Source organism: Panthera leo, chromosome A2 (assembly GCF_018350215.1).
Source record: "Panthera leo isolate Ple1 chromosome A2, P.leo_Ple1_pat1.1, whole genome shotgun sequence".
NCBI lineage: Eukaryota > Metazoa > Chordata > Mammalia > Carnivora > Felidae > Panthera > Panthera leo.
In genome coordinates this window covers 25153312-25171149 of record NC_056680.1, presented here as the reverse complement: position 1 = coordinate 25171149, position 17838 = coordinate 25153312, and the positions used below count along the sequence as shown (strand labels likewise).

General features: G+C 35.4%; 1 protein-coding gene across 6 annotated transcripts in view; it reads right to left on the bottom strand.

Moving 5' to 3' along the window:
• APPL1 (adaptor protein, phosphotyrosine interacting with PH domain and leucine zipper 1) overlaps positions 1 to 17838 on the bottom strand; it is a 56303-nt gene that overhangs the window by 15015 nt on the left and 23450 nt on the right. For 2 of the 6 annotated variants that reach the window (XM_042929723.1, XM_042929722.1), the window contains exons 13-22: positions 16735 to 16791; positions 14134 to 14225; positions 13167 to 13349; positions 11417 to 11469; positions 10670 to 10844; positions 10315 to 10351; positions 9554 to 9700; positions 8923 to 8973; positions 8545 to 8634; positions 7368 to 7532 (exon numbers count right to left, since the gene is read on the bottom strand). In XM_042929723.1, the coding sequence (XP_042785657.1) occupies positions 7386 to 7532; positions 8545 to 8634; positions 8923 to 8973; positions 9554 to 9700; positions 10315 to 10351; positions 10670 to 10844; positions 11417 to 11469; positions 13167 to 13349; positions 14134 to 14225; positions 16735 to 16791 (1032 nt within the window). In that variant the 3' untranslated portion in view covers positions 7368 to 7385. Of the gene's footprint in view, positions 1 to 7185; positions 7533 to 8544; positions 8635 to 8922; positions 8974 to 9553; positions 9701 to 10314; positions 10352 to 10669; positions 10845 to 11416; positions 11470 to 13166; positions 13350 to 14133; positions 14226 to 16734; positions 16792 to 17838 lie in introns of those variants that run through there. The other 4 variants (XM_042929727.1, XM_042929724.1, XM_042929721.1 and 1 more) reach the window with 3 other exon arrangements.

Genomic DNA, 17838 nt, shown 5'->3' with positions numbered 1-17838 from the left:
CATCCATGTTATTGCAAATGGCAAGATTTCATTTCTTTTTTATGGCTAAATAATATTCCATTGTGTATGAATACCACTTCTTTATCCATTCTTCTATTAGTGGACACTTGGGCTGCTTCCATAATTTGGCTATTGTAAATAATGCTGCAATAAACAGGGGTGCATGTATCATTTTGAATTAGTGTTCTTGTATTTTGGGGGTAATACCCAGTAGTGTGATTACTGGATCATATGGTAGTTCTATTTTTAACTTTTTGAGGAAACTCCATACTGTTTTCCAAAGTGACTACATCAGTTTGCATTCCCACCAACACTGTACGAGGATTCCTTTCTTTCCATATCTTTGCCAACACTTGTTTCTTGTGTTTTTTCAATATAGCCATTCTGACAGGTGTGAGATTATCACATTGTAGTTTCGAGTTACATCTCCCTGATGATGATGTTGAGCATCTTTTCATGTTTATTGGCCATCTGCAGGTCTTCTTTGGAGAAATGTCTATTCATATCTTCTGCCCATTGTTTAATTGGATTGTTTCCTGGGTGTTGAGTTGTATCAGTTCTTTATATATTTTGAGAACAACCCTTTATCAGATATGTCATTTGCAAATATCTTCTCCCATTCATTCAGTAGGTTGGATGCCTTTTTGTTTTGACAGTTTGTTTCCTTTGCTGTGCAGAAGACTTTTATTTTGATGTAACCCTAATAGTATCTTTTTGCTTTGATTTCCCTTGCCTCCAGGGACATATCTAGAAAAATGTAGCTATGGATGATGTCAGAGACATTACTTACTACCTGTGCTCTCTTCTGGGATTTTTATAGTTTCAGGTCTCACATTTAGGTCCTTAATCCATTTTATTTGTGTATGGTGTAAGAACGTGGTCCAGTTTTCCCAATACCATTTGTTGAAGAGATTTTTCCCCATTGTATATTCTTGCCTCCTTTGTCAGAGATTAAAAAACAAAGATTAATTGGCCATAAAATTGTAGGTTTATTTCTGGGTTTTCTATTCTGTTCCATGGAGCTATGTGTCTGTTTTTATGCCAGTACCATACTGTTTTGATTACTATAGCTTTATAAGGCAACTTGAAGCCTGAAGCTGTGATTCCTCCAGTTTTTTCAAGACAGCTTTGACTATTCAAGGTCTTCTGTGATTCCATACAAATTTTAGGTTTGTTCTAGTTCCGTGAAATATGCTGTTAGTATTGTGATAGCAGTTGCATTAAATCTGTAGATTGCTTTAGGTAGTATAGAGATTTTAACAATATTTGTTCTTCCAATCCATGAGCATGGTATGTCTTTCCATTTCTTTGTGTCATCCTCAATTTCTCTCATCAGTGTTTTATAGTTTTCAGAATACAGGTCTTTCGTCTCTTTGGTTAAGTTTGTATCTAAATAGTTTGTTATTTTTGGTGCAATTACAAATGGGAGGATTTTTAAAAAGCTTTTATTAAAATTCCAGTTAGTTAACATATAGTGTAATATTAGTTTTACATGTAGGATTTAGTGATTCAACACTGCCAAACCCAATGCTCATCACAAGTGCACTCCTTAATCCCCATCACCTATTTAACCCATCCCTGCACCCAAATCTCCTCTGGTAACCATCAGTTTGTTGTCTATAGTTAAGAGTATGTTTCTTTGCCTCTTTTTCTTTTAATTTCACTTACTGTTGCTTCATTATTAGCACATAGGAATGCAACAGATTTCTGTACGTTGATTTTGCTTCCTGCGACTTTACTAAATTCATTTATCAGTTCTAGTAGTCTTTTGCTGGAGTCTTTAGGGTTTTCTATATATATCTGCAAATAGTGAACGTTTTACTTCTTCTTTACCAATTTGGATGCCTTTTATTTCTTTTTGTCGTCTAAGTGCTGTGGCTAGGACTTTAGTACTATGTTGAATAGAAGTGGGGACACTGTACATCATTGTCTTGTTCCTGACCTTGGGGAAAAGCTCTTGGTTTTTCCCCACTGAATGTGAAGTTCACTGTGGATTTTTCATATTTGGCCTTTATTATGTTGAGGTATGTTTCCTCTAGACCTACTTTGTAGAGGGTTTTTTTTTTATCATGAATGGATGTCATACTTTGTCAAATGCTTTTTCTGCATCTATTGAGATGATATGACTTTTATCCTTTCTTACCGATGTATCATGTTGATTGATTTGTGAATATTGAACCACGCTTGCATCCTAGGAATAAATCCCACTTGATTATGACGATTTTTTTAATGTATTGTTGGGTTCTGTATGCTAGTATTTTGTTGAGGATTTCTGCATCTATGTTCATCAGAGATACTGGCCCATAGTTCACTTTTTTGGTGGTGTCTTTTATCTGGTTTTGGTATCAGTGTGATACTGACCTCATAGAATGAATTGGCAAGTTTTCCTTTCTCTTCTATTTTTTGGAATAGTTTGATTAGAGTAGATATTAACTCTCAAACGTTTGGTAGAATTCACCTGTGGAGCCATCTGGTCCTGGACTTTTGTTTGTTGGAAGTTGTTATTACTAATGCAATTTCTTTGCTGGTAATTGGTCTGTTCAAATTTTCTATTTCTTCCTGCTTTATGTAAAATTATGTTTCTAGGAATTTATTTCTCCTAGGTTTTATAATTTATCAGCATATAATTTTTTATAATATTCTTACAATTGTATTTCTGTGGTATTGGTTATTTCTTCTCTTTGATTTTATTTTAATTATTTTTTTTAATGAGTCTGGCTAGAGGTTTATCAATTTTGTTGATCTTTTCAAAGAAGAACCAGCTCCTGGTTTCAGTGATCTAGTTTTTGTTCCAATTCATTTATTTCTGGTCTAATCTTTATTATTTCCTTCCTTCTGCTGCTTTGTTTTGTTCTTTAACTCCTTTAGGTGTAAGGTTAGGCTGTTTTGAGATTTTTCTTGCTTCTTGACATAGACCTATACTGCTGTAAACCTCCTTCTTAGAAACGTGATAAAAGCAGTTATAGAATGTAGGTTAAATTTTTATTTCTGTATATTCTGTGAAGGTAAGTACAGGTTTCTGTACTTGGAAAGTGAGGAAAGTGAAGAGACATGCATTCAGCCACACCTGTGTAGCATTTCGATAGCACATCAACAAGAACAGAGTGATGGGTAGGATGATGTTCATTTTCACCACAGGCCCAGTCAACTATAGCCTTGTTATTTGTATGTTTAGTGTTAGTATACTTTTTTTTTTGCATAATATAGTCATCTCAGGGAAACTGAAGTTAGAGAATTTCTTTCTGATGTGGAGATTCATGGCTATACATTCAGTAAGCACAGACTTAAAGTTACTTTTAATGATATGATTTTCACATTCAAACTTGCAAAATTAGCTGGCATGAATAATTTTTATTTTTTTAATCAAATTGTGGTGTCTGTTTTAAGTGAGTAGCGGATTATAGGTATGTCAATATACAAATATATTTACGATATACATGCACATAGATACATAATTCTAAAGTTAGTTTTATCTACTTCCTGGACCTTCTAAAAGTATATACATTTTATATAACTCAAAACGAATTAAAACAGATACTCCCAATGGAAGAAAAGAACTTGGTAAGTGCTATAGGAAAGTATAAAGAGCACATGGGATGAATATGCATTAGTATTAAAATTACACATCAAGCTCACTTAACCTGGTGTACACAGTATCCTGTGCCTTTAAATTGTTTCTTTGAATATAGCAGGTATATGTTGTCTGTAACATGTCTAGGGGTAATTCCTGAAACATCTATTTTTCTAAAGGAAAGAAGTCACTAGTGATGAATTAGTGTTATGTCCCAGTAAGTGACCGCTTTTTTTCGTTTTAGCTATTATGGAATTGCAATGGGCCTAGATGTGTAACTGTAGTGTCATAACATATTAAGAAAAAGTCCATTTGTTTCATAAGCATCATTTGGAGTTAGAGAAATAAAACTGAGTATATATCAAATACCTCATACAAAAAAGACTATACAAAAATCATGGACTTTATTATACTTTAAAAATCTTCTAACAGCATAGTTCCTGAAGCCTTGTCAGAGAATACCTACTTTGACAAAAAATAAGCTCTCCACCCCACACGTATACCACCATTACATAAAAATTGAGTTCTTCAAATTCAATTCTAAAAGGAAATGTAGCATGATTTTTAATTGTATATATGCATGATTAATAGTATCAGTGAGATAAGAATTAACCAATTCACTTAACATTACAAAATCACCAAATATACAAAGCAGTTTTGCACATTAGTTATAACTTAATCCCCAGTTCTCATATTAACTGAAGTAAATTACATGAGTACAAGCCACAAGAGACTAGTTTAAAAGTGTCGTATAGTTCCAGTTTCAATGTGTGTCATTAATGTAGAACAAAATCTCATGAAAGAAGAGTAAGTCAAACTTGCTAAAAAATAAAATGAAAGCCTTGCTTGCTACAATCAGTGTGTTTGAACATTTTAAGTACAGTTTGAATGCTAGGAGGTCGTTGTCAAAACCAATGTTAGTATTTTCATTTTATTAATTCAGGTAGCAGAAGGTTTTGCAATACATGGGATCTTGGGGTCTATCAGCATTTATAATAAGATTCAAATCTTAAATATTTGTAGCTCCTACATGTAACTCAAAATTAACGTCAGATGCCTTTACCACACAGGATTATATGTTATGTAATGTGTTACGCATACCCTACTCCCCTTTTCCCAAGCATAAAGGTAACGTCATTTTACCACCCCTAGAGCCTGAGAATTCTTTTGAAATTAAACACATACTAGTCATTGTAGAAATAGCAAAAACAAGACTGGCCTTGGGAACTTTGTCCAGTCCCTTGTTAGCAAGTTTTTAAAATTTTGAAAGGGAGAAGCAATACTTAGTTTCCTGTCTACTGATTTCATTACCATAGTTATAAAAGTACTGTTTGTATAGGTAGCAGAATGCATAGCTGAATTAGGTAGACTTAGTTTCTTTTCTTTTAAAGAATCAGTTTTGTTAATTTCTAAAAACCATCAAACATAAGTATGAATCTGAGAAAGCTATCCCAAATTCTAATTCAATCACCACCAAAGCATCCAAGAGCCAGAAGGGATTTCAAAGGGTAACAGACCAAGATCAGCTTTAACATTATGCAGAAACCCATGGGCAGCCTTCATCAAACAAAAAGGAAAGTTTCTTAAAATTGATGCTTAAATATCTGTAGTATGGAATAGTTCACATAGTTCTAGAGCAATGGAACAAAAGTTGAAATATCTAAAATTGTTAATCCCACATAATAACTTCGATTTGGTGTTGGAATGCTCTTTGGACATAGGTGTATTATTAAGGAAATTCCTATCAAAACATGACTTAAAAGGAACTACCTAAGTCTGACAGTGCCTTTAACTTTAGCCTTCACTTTGACCCAGAGTACTAACAAAGGGCAGCACTTAGTTACCGTGCAAAGCGCCAGCCTCGTAAAACTGCCCCTAATGCTAACCACCTTCCTTGTAGGGTGACAAGTTTCATCTGAACCAAGCGAGGCAACAACTGAATAGTGTAAACAAAAGACTTAATGAAACAGAGAGTTTACTAATTCTCAGAAGGGTTAAAAGCCAGACCTACCATGGCTAAATCAAGTGCTGACAACAGAAATTTTGACTTCTACCAAAGGAATGACACACAAACTATCAAGAAAGCATTCCCATTTAGCAAGCACAAAATCAACTGTCTTCAGAAAGTATTCTGTAAAATTCTACTTTTTTACTATCTGTTTTGGTAACATAAGGCTTCAAAATAATGATTATCAAGTAATCATTATTCCCATTTGGCACATGGATAAAAAGAATATCATGATCCTATGTATAATTATTCCATTCCACAGAAAACAGGGTGCACACCATGTGAAACAGCCACACTATATTGTGAGAGCTAAAACAGATGCTGCTTCTAAATTCAGGACTAACACGACTATATCAAAGAACAAAGGGCTTTTCCCCTTGTAAAATTAGTCTTAGTGGCTGGCAAATCTCTTGAAAATTTTAGTTATGTGACTATTTTACTCAATATAATTAACCTGTCTCTATATAGTTTTACACGTGAAACAAAGGAACATAATTTCTATCAGCAATGTTAAAAATCTGAGTAAAGAAAAAAAATCAAGTTTTGACATAGAGGGAGGCAGCAGGGAAGTATCATTTAACCTTGGCACTAGGCTAAAATCCTTCCTTGGTCAACTCTCTTATACCGAACATTCAATTTCCTTTCAATAGTTCATAGAATTAGACCTTTTACACATTTGAAGAGTAGAAGTATGTACAATAACTAGTGCAAATTATTCTATTCTCATATATTAGTTATTTGCCTTTGTGGATATAAAGTGGTGATCAGTATTTTATCAAAACATGGAATTATGAAAATACTGTGCATATCAGTCTGAAATTTAAAAGATTACATTTTCTAAACTAAACTCTGGGCATTTTTACTTTAAGCAGGCAACAACCGTTATAGAATTTCTTTTGAAATGTCACTTGATTTTCAATAAAAATTATTTCACGCAATGCAGAAAATATGATGTATTATCCTGTAACAATATCTTTACATTTTAAGTCCTAATCTAAAATGTACTTGAACAAAAAAAATCCCTTTTAATAAATTCCAAAATCTTATTTTAACCATTACTGCTCTGCAGCAATAATTCAAGTTCCAACCTGAGAACTAAGAATAAGATAATTAAATGCCAAGGGCTGTATCAATCCTGAACTGAAGACACTTAAGCTTCTTTCCCACTGGCATCAGGTGTCATACATCAGAGAAATGTGAGCAATCCCAGAAAGTGCCCTGAAATCACAGTACCACCTGCCACAATTTGAAACCTTAAGCCTAAAATCTTTTTTCTAATTACTTTATAAAAGTTCTATTGCACATTTAATAGTTAAAATATTTGCAAACTTGTAGAATTCTCTGTATAAAGGTTTTGAACCGATTCAGTTGAAAGCTTCCTCACTGCCAGCAAAAATGTTCCTAACGAGAAGAGGAAGCATATCCATGAATATCTGAAGCTGAAGAATAATGGTTTCTTATGGTCACAGCCAATTACAACGCAAGAAGTTCAAAATTTGAAGGAAAAAAGGCTTGAACAAGTGTTAATTCCTCAGCAATCTACTTCAAGGAGATGAACAGGTTTCTTTTAGACATGTGGAATTTGATGTTACTGCATAGTATATCGTTTTTAAGGAAAAAAAAAAAAAACAGTGCATACCTAAGTGGTCAAGGTCAATCTTATTTTAAAAAATGAAGTTAAAACAGGTAAATATAAACTTTAGTCTCCTTGGTATATCGACAAAGTTGTTACCTTGTGCCATTTCACCACAGAAACCGTCAATAAATTCCAAGGGGGGTAATACCAACCAAAAAGCAAGGATAAGTTCATGCTTCTGACTCTCTTTTCTTTCCTTCTTCTCCCAAATCACTCTCTTCTGACTGGCTACTGCTAAGGACAACAAACTGCCCCTCACTACTGGCTTGGTTTGGTCTACTGGAAGCAGCTATCAACCGACTTTGTTCTTCTAAGTCCTAGTAGAAAAGACAGAAAAGAAACTAAGTTTGTTTGCAATCAAATGCAAAACTATGCATTTAAAATATGTACTTGAGAGCTGCTCAATCTTTCTGTCATGAACATGTATGCATAATTCTGGCAACTTACTGAAAACAAAGACTACACACAACCAGTGCAACACCAAAGTGAAATTTGGCACCATTTTAGAAATCCTGTAAAAGCCAACATTTCCCTCTTCTCCATTTCTATGGCTAACAACATTCAGACCATCGTTATCTTTCACTACATACCACACGAAAAGGCTCACAATGGATCACTCCACAGCCCTTCCCTTCCACCTCTCTGTCCAACTTACCTTGCTAAATCAGCCGTTGCCCTCCTCAGCCTAACCTAGCAAGGAAGCCTCAACTTCAGTGTCATCGTCACGTCCCTCTCCTTTGTCCATAAGTCCAATCAATTCCCAATTCCTGCTGATCTGTGCTCATTAAGTATCCCGCAAATTTCTCTTTTCTGTTGCTACTGCCACCACCCATATCTGGGTCTGACAATCTCATGTATCACCATCTAATGCATTCTCCAGATTTTGCTCTGAAACTTGTCTAACTTAAAATTATCCTGTTGGATGGACAATGATTTGACACTGCTGGTAACATTAAATATTTACATAAATATATGTTCATTCCTGGAGGCCAATACAGCTTCCAGCAATGGCAGTTAAGTCTATATACACACAGCCTCTCAAAAGACCTGCTTTGATAGCAACAAACTTCGCTGGAATATGGAAATATAAGTTCTGGTACGTTTGCTAAACAGCAAGTCGACGACACATCGGTAACTATAACATAAACATCCTATCAGAAAACAGATGTCTTCCTTTTCTGCTGCGCTATGAATCATCTGATTATGAAGTGGCTGAGGAAGCAGAAACAGAATTTCATTTGGAAATTCCAACCTGGAAGTCACCGTGCTGAATTAAGGAAACTTCATAAACATTACATCAAAAAAGATCTAGATACTAGGACTACATACCTTTTCGATTTGTTTTTGTTTACTGAGTTCTTTCTGTTGTTTCTCTTTTACCCTCTCTATTTCCTTTTGTTTTTCTGATGCCCTACGATCCTAAAACACAGATAAGTACAACTAATGAATTAAATATGAAACAACTTTAAATTTTAGACTTTTCAATTCATATGGCCTTTGTAACCTTTTCATATTTTTATATTTACATGAAAGCACACTAAAAATATACATTCTTAGTCATTTATCCAAATTCTAAATACTGCATCAGCAATAGTATCCACTGATAACCTTACACAGCAAAATCATTTTATTTACTTGCTAATATGAAAGATCTTATATTACTTAGGTAACATTCTTGGATAATTAATAAGTATCTTAGATTCTTACCAGTTCTGCATGCAAAGCTATCTGTTTTGCCAGTCCAACAGAATCACAAATCTAAAAGGGGAAAAAACAGGAAAAACTCAGCCAGTTCTCATTCAAAGTAATAATTTCAAGTATCCAAATGGCTGGTGCAACTAGATTTACAACTCATTATAACACACTGCTTCAGACAAAACCTGATTTAAGAATGTTTCAGTCCCCAAACGAAGCACCTGTGTATTTTCTTCAGAGTCTGAGTTTCCACTGCTGCGTCTCGCCTCTTTCACACACCCACCTTCCGGTTATCTCAAATTCATTACTGAGATGCTAAGGTTTGCAGAGAACTAAGCAGATGCAGGTGCTGTTCTAAGCTGAAGACATCTGGAAAAAGCTGATTGCGGGAATATACTGCAGTCCCCGAGTAAGGGAATGAGGCCAGAAGACTGCACTAGCCCTCAATGGCCAGGGAAGACACAGGTCTGTAAGTCAGAAGGCCCAACATATCGGCTCAGATACCTTCAGAGCAACAGGCTTTGGTCAAACAACTGTGCTGAAGCAGGCCAACTTTGGGAGTTTTTTTCCAGAAATCTTACTAAGAACTTTGACTATGATATATATTTCACAACCTAAACACATTTTGAAAGGCCATGTATACCTTTTCCCCCTCATTGTTTGATTCAAATATGTAGCAGACTGATGACAGATTACTTTCACTTCTGCCCCCTGATGTCCGAAGAACAAATCCAAAAAGCCTTTTATTTTCCTGGTGTGTAGCATACAAAACTACACTGGGTAATGGAAACTGCCAAAGAAAACATCAGAAGCAAACATGAGATTTTTAAAACACTTACAACTGCACTCTTATATATAACAAACTCAATTACTAAGTTATATCATAAACAGAACATTAGAGCCAATTTTTTTTTTTTAACAACGTGGCAATCCAAGAACAAAAATGTCATATTTGGTTTGGATTACCAGGCAGAATAAGAGGTTGTTGAATGCTGAATTTATTAGTCATTTACACATTTTACAATAACAAATAGAATTAAAAAAATGCTCTATATTATTAAATGATTAAATAAGAGCATATACTTGCAACTATTTCAACCTAGATAACTATAAACTCAATCATGTTCACCTTTTAATTCCTCCTGTGTTTATCCCTTAACCAGGCAGCATATATCATACCCTAAGAAAACCTAAGTATCACAGCAGATCGCACAATTCTTTAAGTTGCATGGAATGTTCAATTATAACTTTATAGGGGAAGATGTCCACCATCAGCTTAATTATAACTTAGCCAATCATAATTACTACCATATTTCAATATATAGGTTCAGAATTATTATAAAGATACACATGTGTATGTGCACAGAAGGATTTCCAATAAAGCTTTAAACATGCCGAACTCACCGTGAGCCTTGTAACTTGTGTCTGTGGATCAATTAACCTATAATTAAAATTTTGGAAAACATTTTAATTAGGCTGAAATTAAACTTTTCGTACAGTTTTTTTTTTTTTTTTACATTTATTCATTTTTGAGAGACAGAGAGAGACAGAGCACAAGTAGGGGAGGGGCAGAGAAAGAGGGAGACACAGAACCCAAAGCAGGTTCCAGACTCCGAGCTGTCAGCACAGAGCCCGACGCAGAACTCAAACTCACAAACAGCGAGATCATGACCTGAGCTGAAGTCGGATGCTTAACCGACTGAGCCACCCAGGCGCCCCATTTTTTGCACAGTTTTTTAAGGGGAAGGTCATTACTTACTTTAAACAATCACAAGTGACTAATAAATGTGACTCTGTCATACGAAAGATGTTATGGATGGCCCGGGCAGCTAAAATTTGCCGCATTGTTTCATAAACAACATCTGGATTGTCATCTGATTTCACCTCCATGGAACCAAGGAATCGGACAATAAATAACTGATGAAGAATAGAATCTACAAAAGAACAAGATACATTATATATTTCTAAATTCCACATATCTCTTCCTAAGAATAAAACACACTGTCACCTTTTAGATTTTGTAGTAAAAAATACAACCTAGTAGAAGTATTTACAAATTACTCCTAACTACAGTGTTCATGTTATAAGAAAATTAAGGTCTCAAATTCAAACAGCAAAAGGTTCTGCTTCAACAATAGGTGGTTCTTGTACTATTCTTATACCTTTGCTGTAAGCTTGAAATGTATCAAAATAAATAGTTACTGCAAAAAGAAAAAAAAGTCATGCTCCAGTTAGCAGAAGAAAACATGAACTGCTAGGAAAAACTTAAAGGACAGCTTCTGCATTGAGAATTTGACTACGAGGTCAAAAGTATGATATTCTAGAATTTTAATGAAATCTTTAAGCCTGATTAAGTTCTGTTGCTTTGAGTGTACTATGAGCAAAAAGAAAGCTATGAAGTAAATGTACCATTAAAACAGCATACATCAGAATAAATAAAAACAAATCCTTCACACAGTTTACCAGAGAATTTTTAAGATATAAGAATACTGCACATCTGTTTTACCTTCAGTTTCAGATTTTGTACCTCCTCCAGATTCTCCAAATGGATTTGTGCGCCTGAAAAGTTTTTAAAAAATTTATGAACCAATGGTCAGTTACCATGAGCCATATGGAAGAAACCTCAATCATTGAAACTGGAGTTAAAAACTAAGAGTCACAAAAACTTGTACACACATTTTTTTATAAAGCTCTAAAATGCCCGATCCTGTCAAGGTACACTACTGATGACCACCTTCCTCTGACAAAGGCCTCTACCTTCACACTTAGCAGGCTGAACTCAAAGCTGCTGCATTCTAGAAGATGTGGATGAACTATAGACAGACACACACACCCCCCAACATCCTAATAAACCATGTTGCGAAAACCTTGAATTCAAATAAAGGGGGAAAGGAACAGCCGATTTAGCTTCAATTTTAGCTACCTAAGAAAAATGCCAAGGATTTCCTGGGATTTTAAAAACCTCTTTTTAGGTCCTTTATTACATGTTGCAAGTTAACTATGCTAACTTGAACATTTTTAAATTTTAAACCTGTATTTCTGAAGGCATATGTAATGGAATGCAAGAAGAAAAGCTAAGTAGGGATGAAGCTACTTCCCCTAAGGGTGCTTGGTTCTTGGCACACCCACAATGAAGGAAGAAAAGTACAACTGAAAATAGGTTTTATAAACAAACAGAGAGCTAAGTTGTTTTAAATAACATTGGCATTAAGATAACATGAAATTGATCTCCATAATACATGTCTGACCTATTCTACCAAATCCTAAGTAGATTTCTATGATCAAACAAAAATTTTTTCTTGGTCATAGCCATGTATATCCAAATCAATGTATGAGGTGTCCAACCTACTTAAATAAATTTGCCTTAAGTCACATTTCCTTCATCCCAGAGCCAAAAACAAATTTTTTTAACAGATTTGATATTTCTCATTATATAAACAAAAGATGATTTATTAATGATTCATAACATGAATTTAGTGCCTTCCTGGAGATTTTTTTTTTAATGTTTATTTTTATTTTTGAGAGAGAGACAGAGCATGAGTGGGGGAGGGGCAGAGAGAGAGGGAGACACAGAATCTGAAACAGGCTCCAGGCTCTGAGCTGTCAGCACAGAGCCCAACATAGGGCTCGAACTCATGGACTGTGAGATCATGACCTGAGCCGAAGTCGGACACTTAACCAACTGAGCCACCCAGGTGCCCCAGGAGATTTCTTACTCTGACTCAAGATGATATTTTTCCTTTTTTTTTTTAATGTTTATTTTTATTTTTTGAGAGAGAAAGAGAGAGAGTTGGGGGAGGCACAGAGGGAGAGGGAGACAGAGGATCCGAAGCAAGCTCTGTGCTTACAGCAGAGAGACCAACATGGGACCCAAACCACAAGACTATGACCTTAGCTGAAGTCGGGCACTTAATCGATTGAGCCCACCCAGGCGCCCCTCAAGAATTTCTGAAATATTGTCGTGACCTAAAGAATGGACTGTTAGCTTTCTTCTGCAATTTTAAGAGCAAATACCAGAAGCAGATAAATAATTCAAAATTAAGTAATCTCAAAAAAAATACAAAATTCTCTTAAACTGAATTGCCTTCACTTATTTGAGGCAGAAAACAAAGAGAAAAACCTACATGATTCTTTCTCAACTACCAAAATTAGAAAGTACAACACAGCTGATATATATATGTGAGACACACTGTGTAAAAATGGAATCATAAACCTTATAGACCATAGAACCGTATCACTGTGATGCCATCACCCACCTGCCTCCCTGGCCAAAGGCTTTTGCCTGGCCAGGCTGATCTTCACACACAGGAGAAATGATGTCAAACTGTATTGGAGTGTCTGGGGCAACAAGAGAATCTAGAGAGAGGGCAGCCAAATTTGTGGACTCAGATCCCAAGGATCCTGAGCTGCTGGTTCGAGCTGTCGGTGGCCGAGATTGTCTAAGCACAGAAGAAAACCAGAAGGCATTGCATTTAGTTTTCTCTTTTGGAAATTAAATACAAACTATGAGAAACTTTTTTTTTTTTTTAAGCAGGCTTCATACCCAACAGAGCCCAACATGGGGCCCGAACTCACAACTCTGGGATCAAAACCCAAGCTGAGATCAAAAGTCAGACACTTAACTGACTGAGCCACCCAGGTGCCCAGAAAATACAATTTTATGTCAGTAAGAGGAACAGAATAAATTTCAATAAATACAATCACAGCTACTTATTTAATAACAGACTTCTTTCTTTCCAATGACTAAATTCAAAAACATAAATGACCTCACTCTAGAGATAAACACTAGGAAAATTTGGAATCTTTTTTATTTAGCATTCTTGCTGGTAAATTTACCAATTTGAAAATACACTTTCTATGTCTGGGGGGGATATTTCGTACTAACGTAAGTAGCACTACTAAAATCAAAGTGTTTTGCTAACACTTTCAATAGCCCATATAGTTTTAAGACTTTTTTTTTGAAGTTTATCTACTTATTTTTGAGAGAGAACGAGCGGGTGAGCAGGGGAGGAGGGAGAGAGAGAGAGAGAGAGAGAGAAAGAGGGAGAGAGAGAATAGCAAGCAGGCTGCACACTGTCAGTACAGAGCACAGTGTAGGGCTTCATCTCATGAACTGTGAGATCATGATCTGAGCCAACCAAGAGTTGGACACCTAACTGACTGAGCCACCCAGGCACCCCAATAGCCCATACAGTTTTAAATAACCAAAGTCTGGTAACTCACCCTGCCGGGCGCAGACTTTCATGCCTCTGCTGGAAAGATGGGGAAGGAGTGACCGCTTCCAAAGCTGACTGATTTACTCGTGCAGCAATTTCCTATTTTGTTTTTTAAAAAGGACTAGAATTAGTAAAGCAAGAAAACCAAAAGTTTGAACAGAACTCTGAATTGTCAGAATGCTCTTGAGTAACACTTAAAATGCAAATTGGAGTTACTAAAGTAGTTCCACATTCCATCTTAATATTAAGACACATAATTAACTTTATAACATAATAAGCTTCCTCTTACTTCTTACAGACCTAGGTCTTTAAATATTTAACTACCAGATTTTCTAGACTAAGGTTTGTATTGTTAGACCTAATACAGCATCTAGTATATGGGTACTCAACACATTTGCTAAATAAATAAATTTAAGAGTAGGAAACAAGCACAAAATATCAAAACTATTAAAATTTTTCATAACTATACAGCTGAGTGTTTTCATGATCTTCCAAAATATATTTACGCTCAGAAACATCTACATATTTATTAACTGATGAAGTTATCATTTTTGGACCAAAATGTGAAAGAAAGCTTCCTATAAGAAATATTTTTAAACTTCATATTTCAAACACTGGCTACATAAAATAGTATTTGCATTAGAAAAAATATCATGTAACATTTAAAAAAATTTTTTAAGTTTACTTATTCAGGCAGAAAGAGGGGGACAGAGGATCCAAAGCAGACTCTGCACTGACAACAGAGAGCCCGACGTGGGGCTCGAACCCACGAACCGTGAGATCATGATCCGAGCAGAAGGCAAATGCTTAACCGACCCAGCCACCCAGGAACCCCATCGTCACTTAACATTTTTGCATTTCTGTGTCTTATAGTTAGCAAAAATATCACGACAATGCTACAAGTTGATCAGAATTTCTCCTCTCATTAAACACAGATAAAGTAATTCTGGATAATCTGGAAAATACTACTTAAAATTTAGAGTTCTGATAACTTGTGGGAAAGTAAGATAACCCTGAATTATTCAAATGCAAACACTGTATTCACCACGTATTCCCTAGGTATTAACAGATCATCCAACTTCCATTTTAATTTTTTGTTGCTCCCAAGTAGCATAACAGAAAGGAAAAGCTAGACTGGCAACAGATCTAATTACTACAAGCAAAAGGCTTCTCTACAATTAGCACTAATTTTCTCAGATTAGGCTCATAAAATTATTATACAACTAATAGAAGTTACTAATATTTTGGAGATCATGAGATATTGTTTCTTTATTCAAAACTTGTTCCCAGGAATCTAAGTCCTAGGTGTCTTGGGTGGCATTTCAAAGCCATTATGATAAAAACAGAACTCTTCAAATTGTTCTTCCATTCACTTGAGCTTAAAACCTGCAAATCATCTTTAATTCATCTCCTTCATCCTTTATATTGGTCAGTTAGTAACTACTCTAGTCAATGTCTTTTTACCTGTTTCTACAATGTATCATTTCTTCTCTCTTCTCTTAGTTACCAGGGTGTCCAGACCCGGAGCTCATCCCTTAATTATTGTAATGGTCTCCTACATGTTCCCAGACACCCCTGTCTAGTCAACTATTATCCAACAACAGTTTAAGACTTAAAAAAGTGAGGGCTTCCTAAAGAAATCAGCCCTGTTCTGCCTCAACTCAAATTATCAGTACTGCATAGCCTTGCGGTGTCCTGGAGGCAGCCAGGTTCACAGCACAACTGGGCCCACCAAGACTGGCAGAGGACACACAGCTCCTGTCCTAAACCAAGTCTCTTCCCAACTACACTGTAGTATGGACCCACTTGTTTCCTTCCACAGTTCTCTGGGTTCTGCCTGTATATCTGGATTGCACCTACATGGAAGTTCATCTGGCTTGATACCCTTGCTACTCAGAGTGTATGTGGCAAAACAGAGTTCAGGCTGAATACCCGAACCCTAGATATAATATGTATTTTAACAAGATCCCCAGGTCATTTGTATGCACATTTCAGCTTTCAATTATTCTCCAACAAGAAACTTGAACTCCAATTATACTACTGGTTTCAGAAACACACCGTTTCTGCCTTTGTGCTTTTGTTTTTATTCTCACGTCTGCAATTTCTTCTCTTATCCTCAAAATATGGACAAATCTTGGCCAGCTCAGGAGTCTATCATCTCCACAGTTTTCTCTAAAATTAAAGTCCATATTTGATCTTAACATTTTCAAATCTTAAGCTTCTAGTCATTACTATACTTTCAATTATATACTATTTTATATGAAATGTTACTTAAATGTTATGTTTGTATTCCCATACACAGAGGCCCCTGGAGGGCAGAGCCCTAGCTTATTCTTATTCATCTGTATCCTTATCCATGGTGCTCAGCCCAAGGCTAAATCCAGCATTGATACCCAGTAAATATTTGTTAGCTGACAGATTTCCATTACATTTGAAATAATTTATCTAAGAAGACCAGATGCTCACATATGGATACGTTAAAGCTACCCATTCAAGGGCAAATCAAGATTACAGAATTTGAGAGATTAAGACATAATTAATAAAAGCCATGTAAGCCACAGAAGTATTCAATTTTGCCAGATCTGGATATCATAAATAAAAACATTACCTCTGGATTTTCACTTAAATATATTTGTTTGGATATGTTATTTATTGTACAGATCCACTGCAAGAGAAAAAGAAAAAGAAAAATAAGACTTTTTTCCTACAATGCTTCTCTTCTAAACGAGAATGTTCAATATCTCATTGAAGTTTCATAAGATGTAACACATAATCTTTCTCACAAAAACAGTATTTTCCTATATACATAGTATATACATAGTGTATACAAGTATAGTCTGTGTGTAACAGAACAGTGAATAGATTTATTATTTTTAAAGCCCAAATTAACTTCATACAAGGGAATAAAAATATAGCAATAATGTTAAGTTATAATTTAGTAGCCTGTATTTGTCTTTTTATATCACTTCCCTTCATAACCTCCACCAAATAAGAGAGTCTGGATTCAGATATCATGATTAACACTAATGCAAAAAAGTAAAGAGCTAAATATATTCCCAGTGAATGCATTTTACATACTTCCCTTCTTCAGATTTATAACTAATTAACATAGAAAATGCTCTCTCTTCCATATTTTCCACTTCACTCTCGAGGATTTCAGTCCATGATGAGCCTCATTAAACTAATATTCTGTGTGGTAAACCCTGCAGAGAGCAGACACAGGTCTGTGTTCCTCACAAACCAAAAGCAAGTTTTAATACCTACTCTTTTGCATAAGAGGTAAATAAAAATAGATCTCTATGTAATTTCTAACCTTGTCTTCTACCAACACAGTTATAATACCAGATAAAATGGCTCAAAATCAAGTATAGTATACTTTCATCGAAGAGTATTTCTCAAGACAAAGTTTTTGAAGTGTCAGTTCTTGGTGGTAACTTACCTTCCATATTTGGTGCACTAGAAGTAAAAACGGAGCCAAAAATAAAAGACTCGTGAGGAAGAACAGACACTCCCAAATTTTTGTTTTTCTGTCTTTCATTTTAAGCTTTACTTGCTTCCTGCCATGCTACATCTGTTGCCACTATGTTCTTAATGCAGCAAATACGGTCTCAGAAAGTTGGTGAGAGAAGAGAATAAATTAAACTGTCACCTCATGATACTACTAACTTGCCAGAAAGCAATAGTCACAAGGTCATTTCTGAAGTCGTGCCTT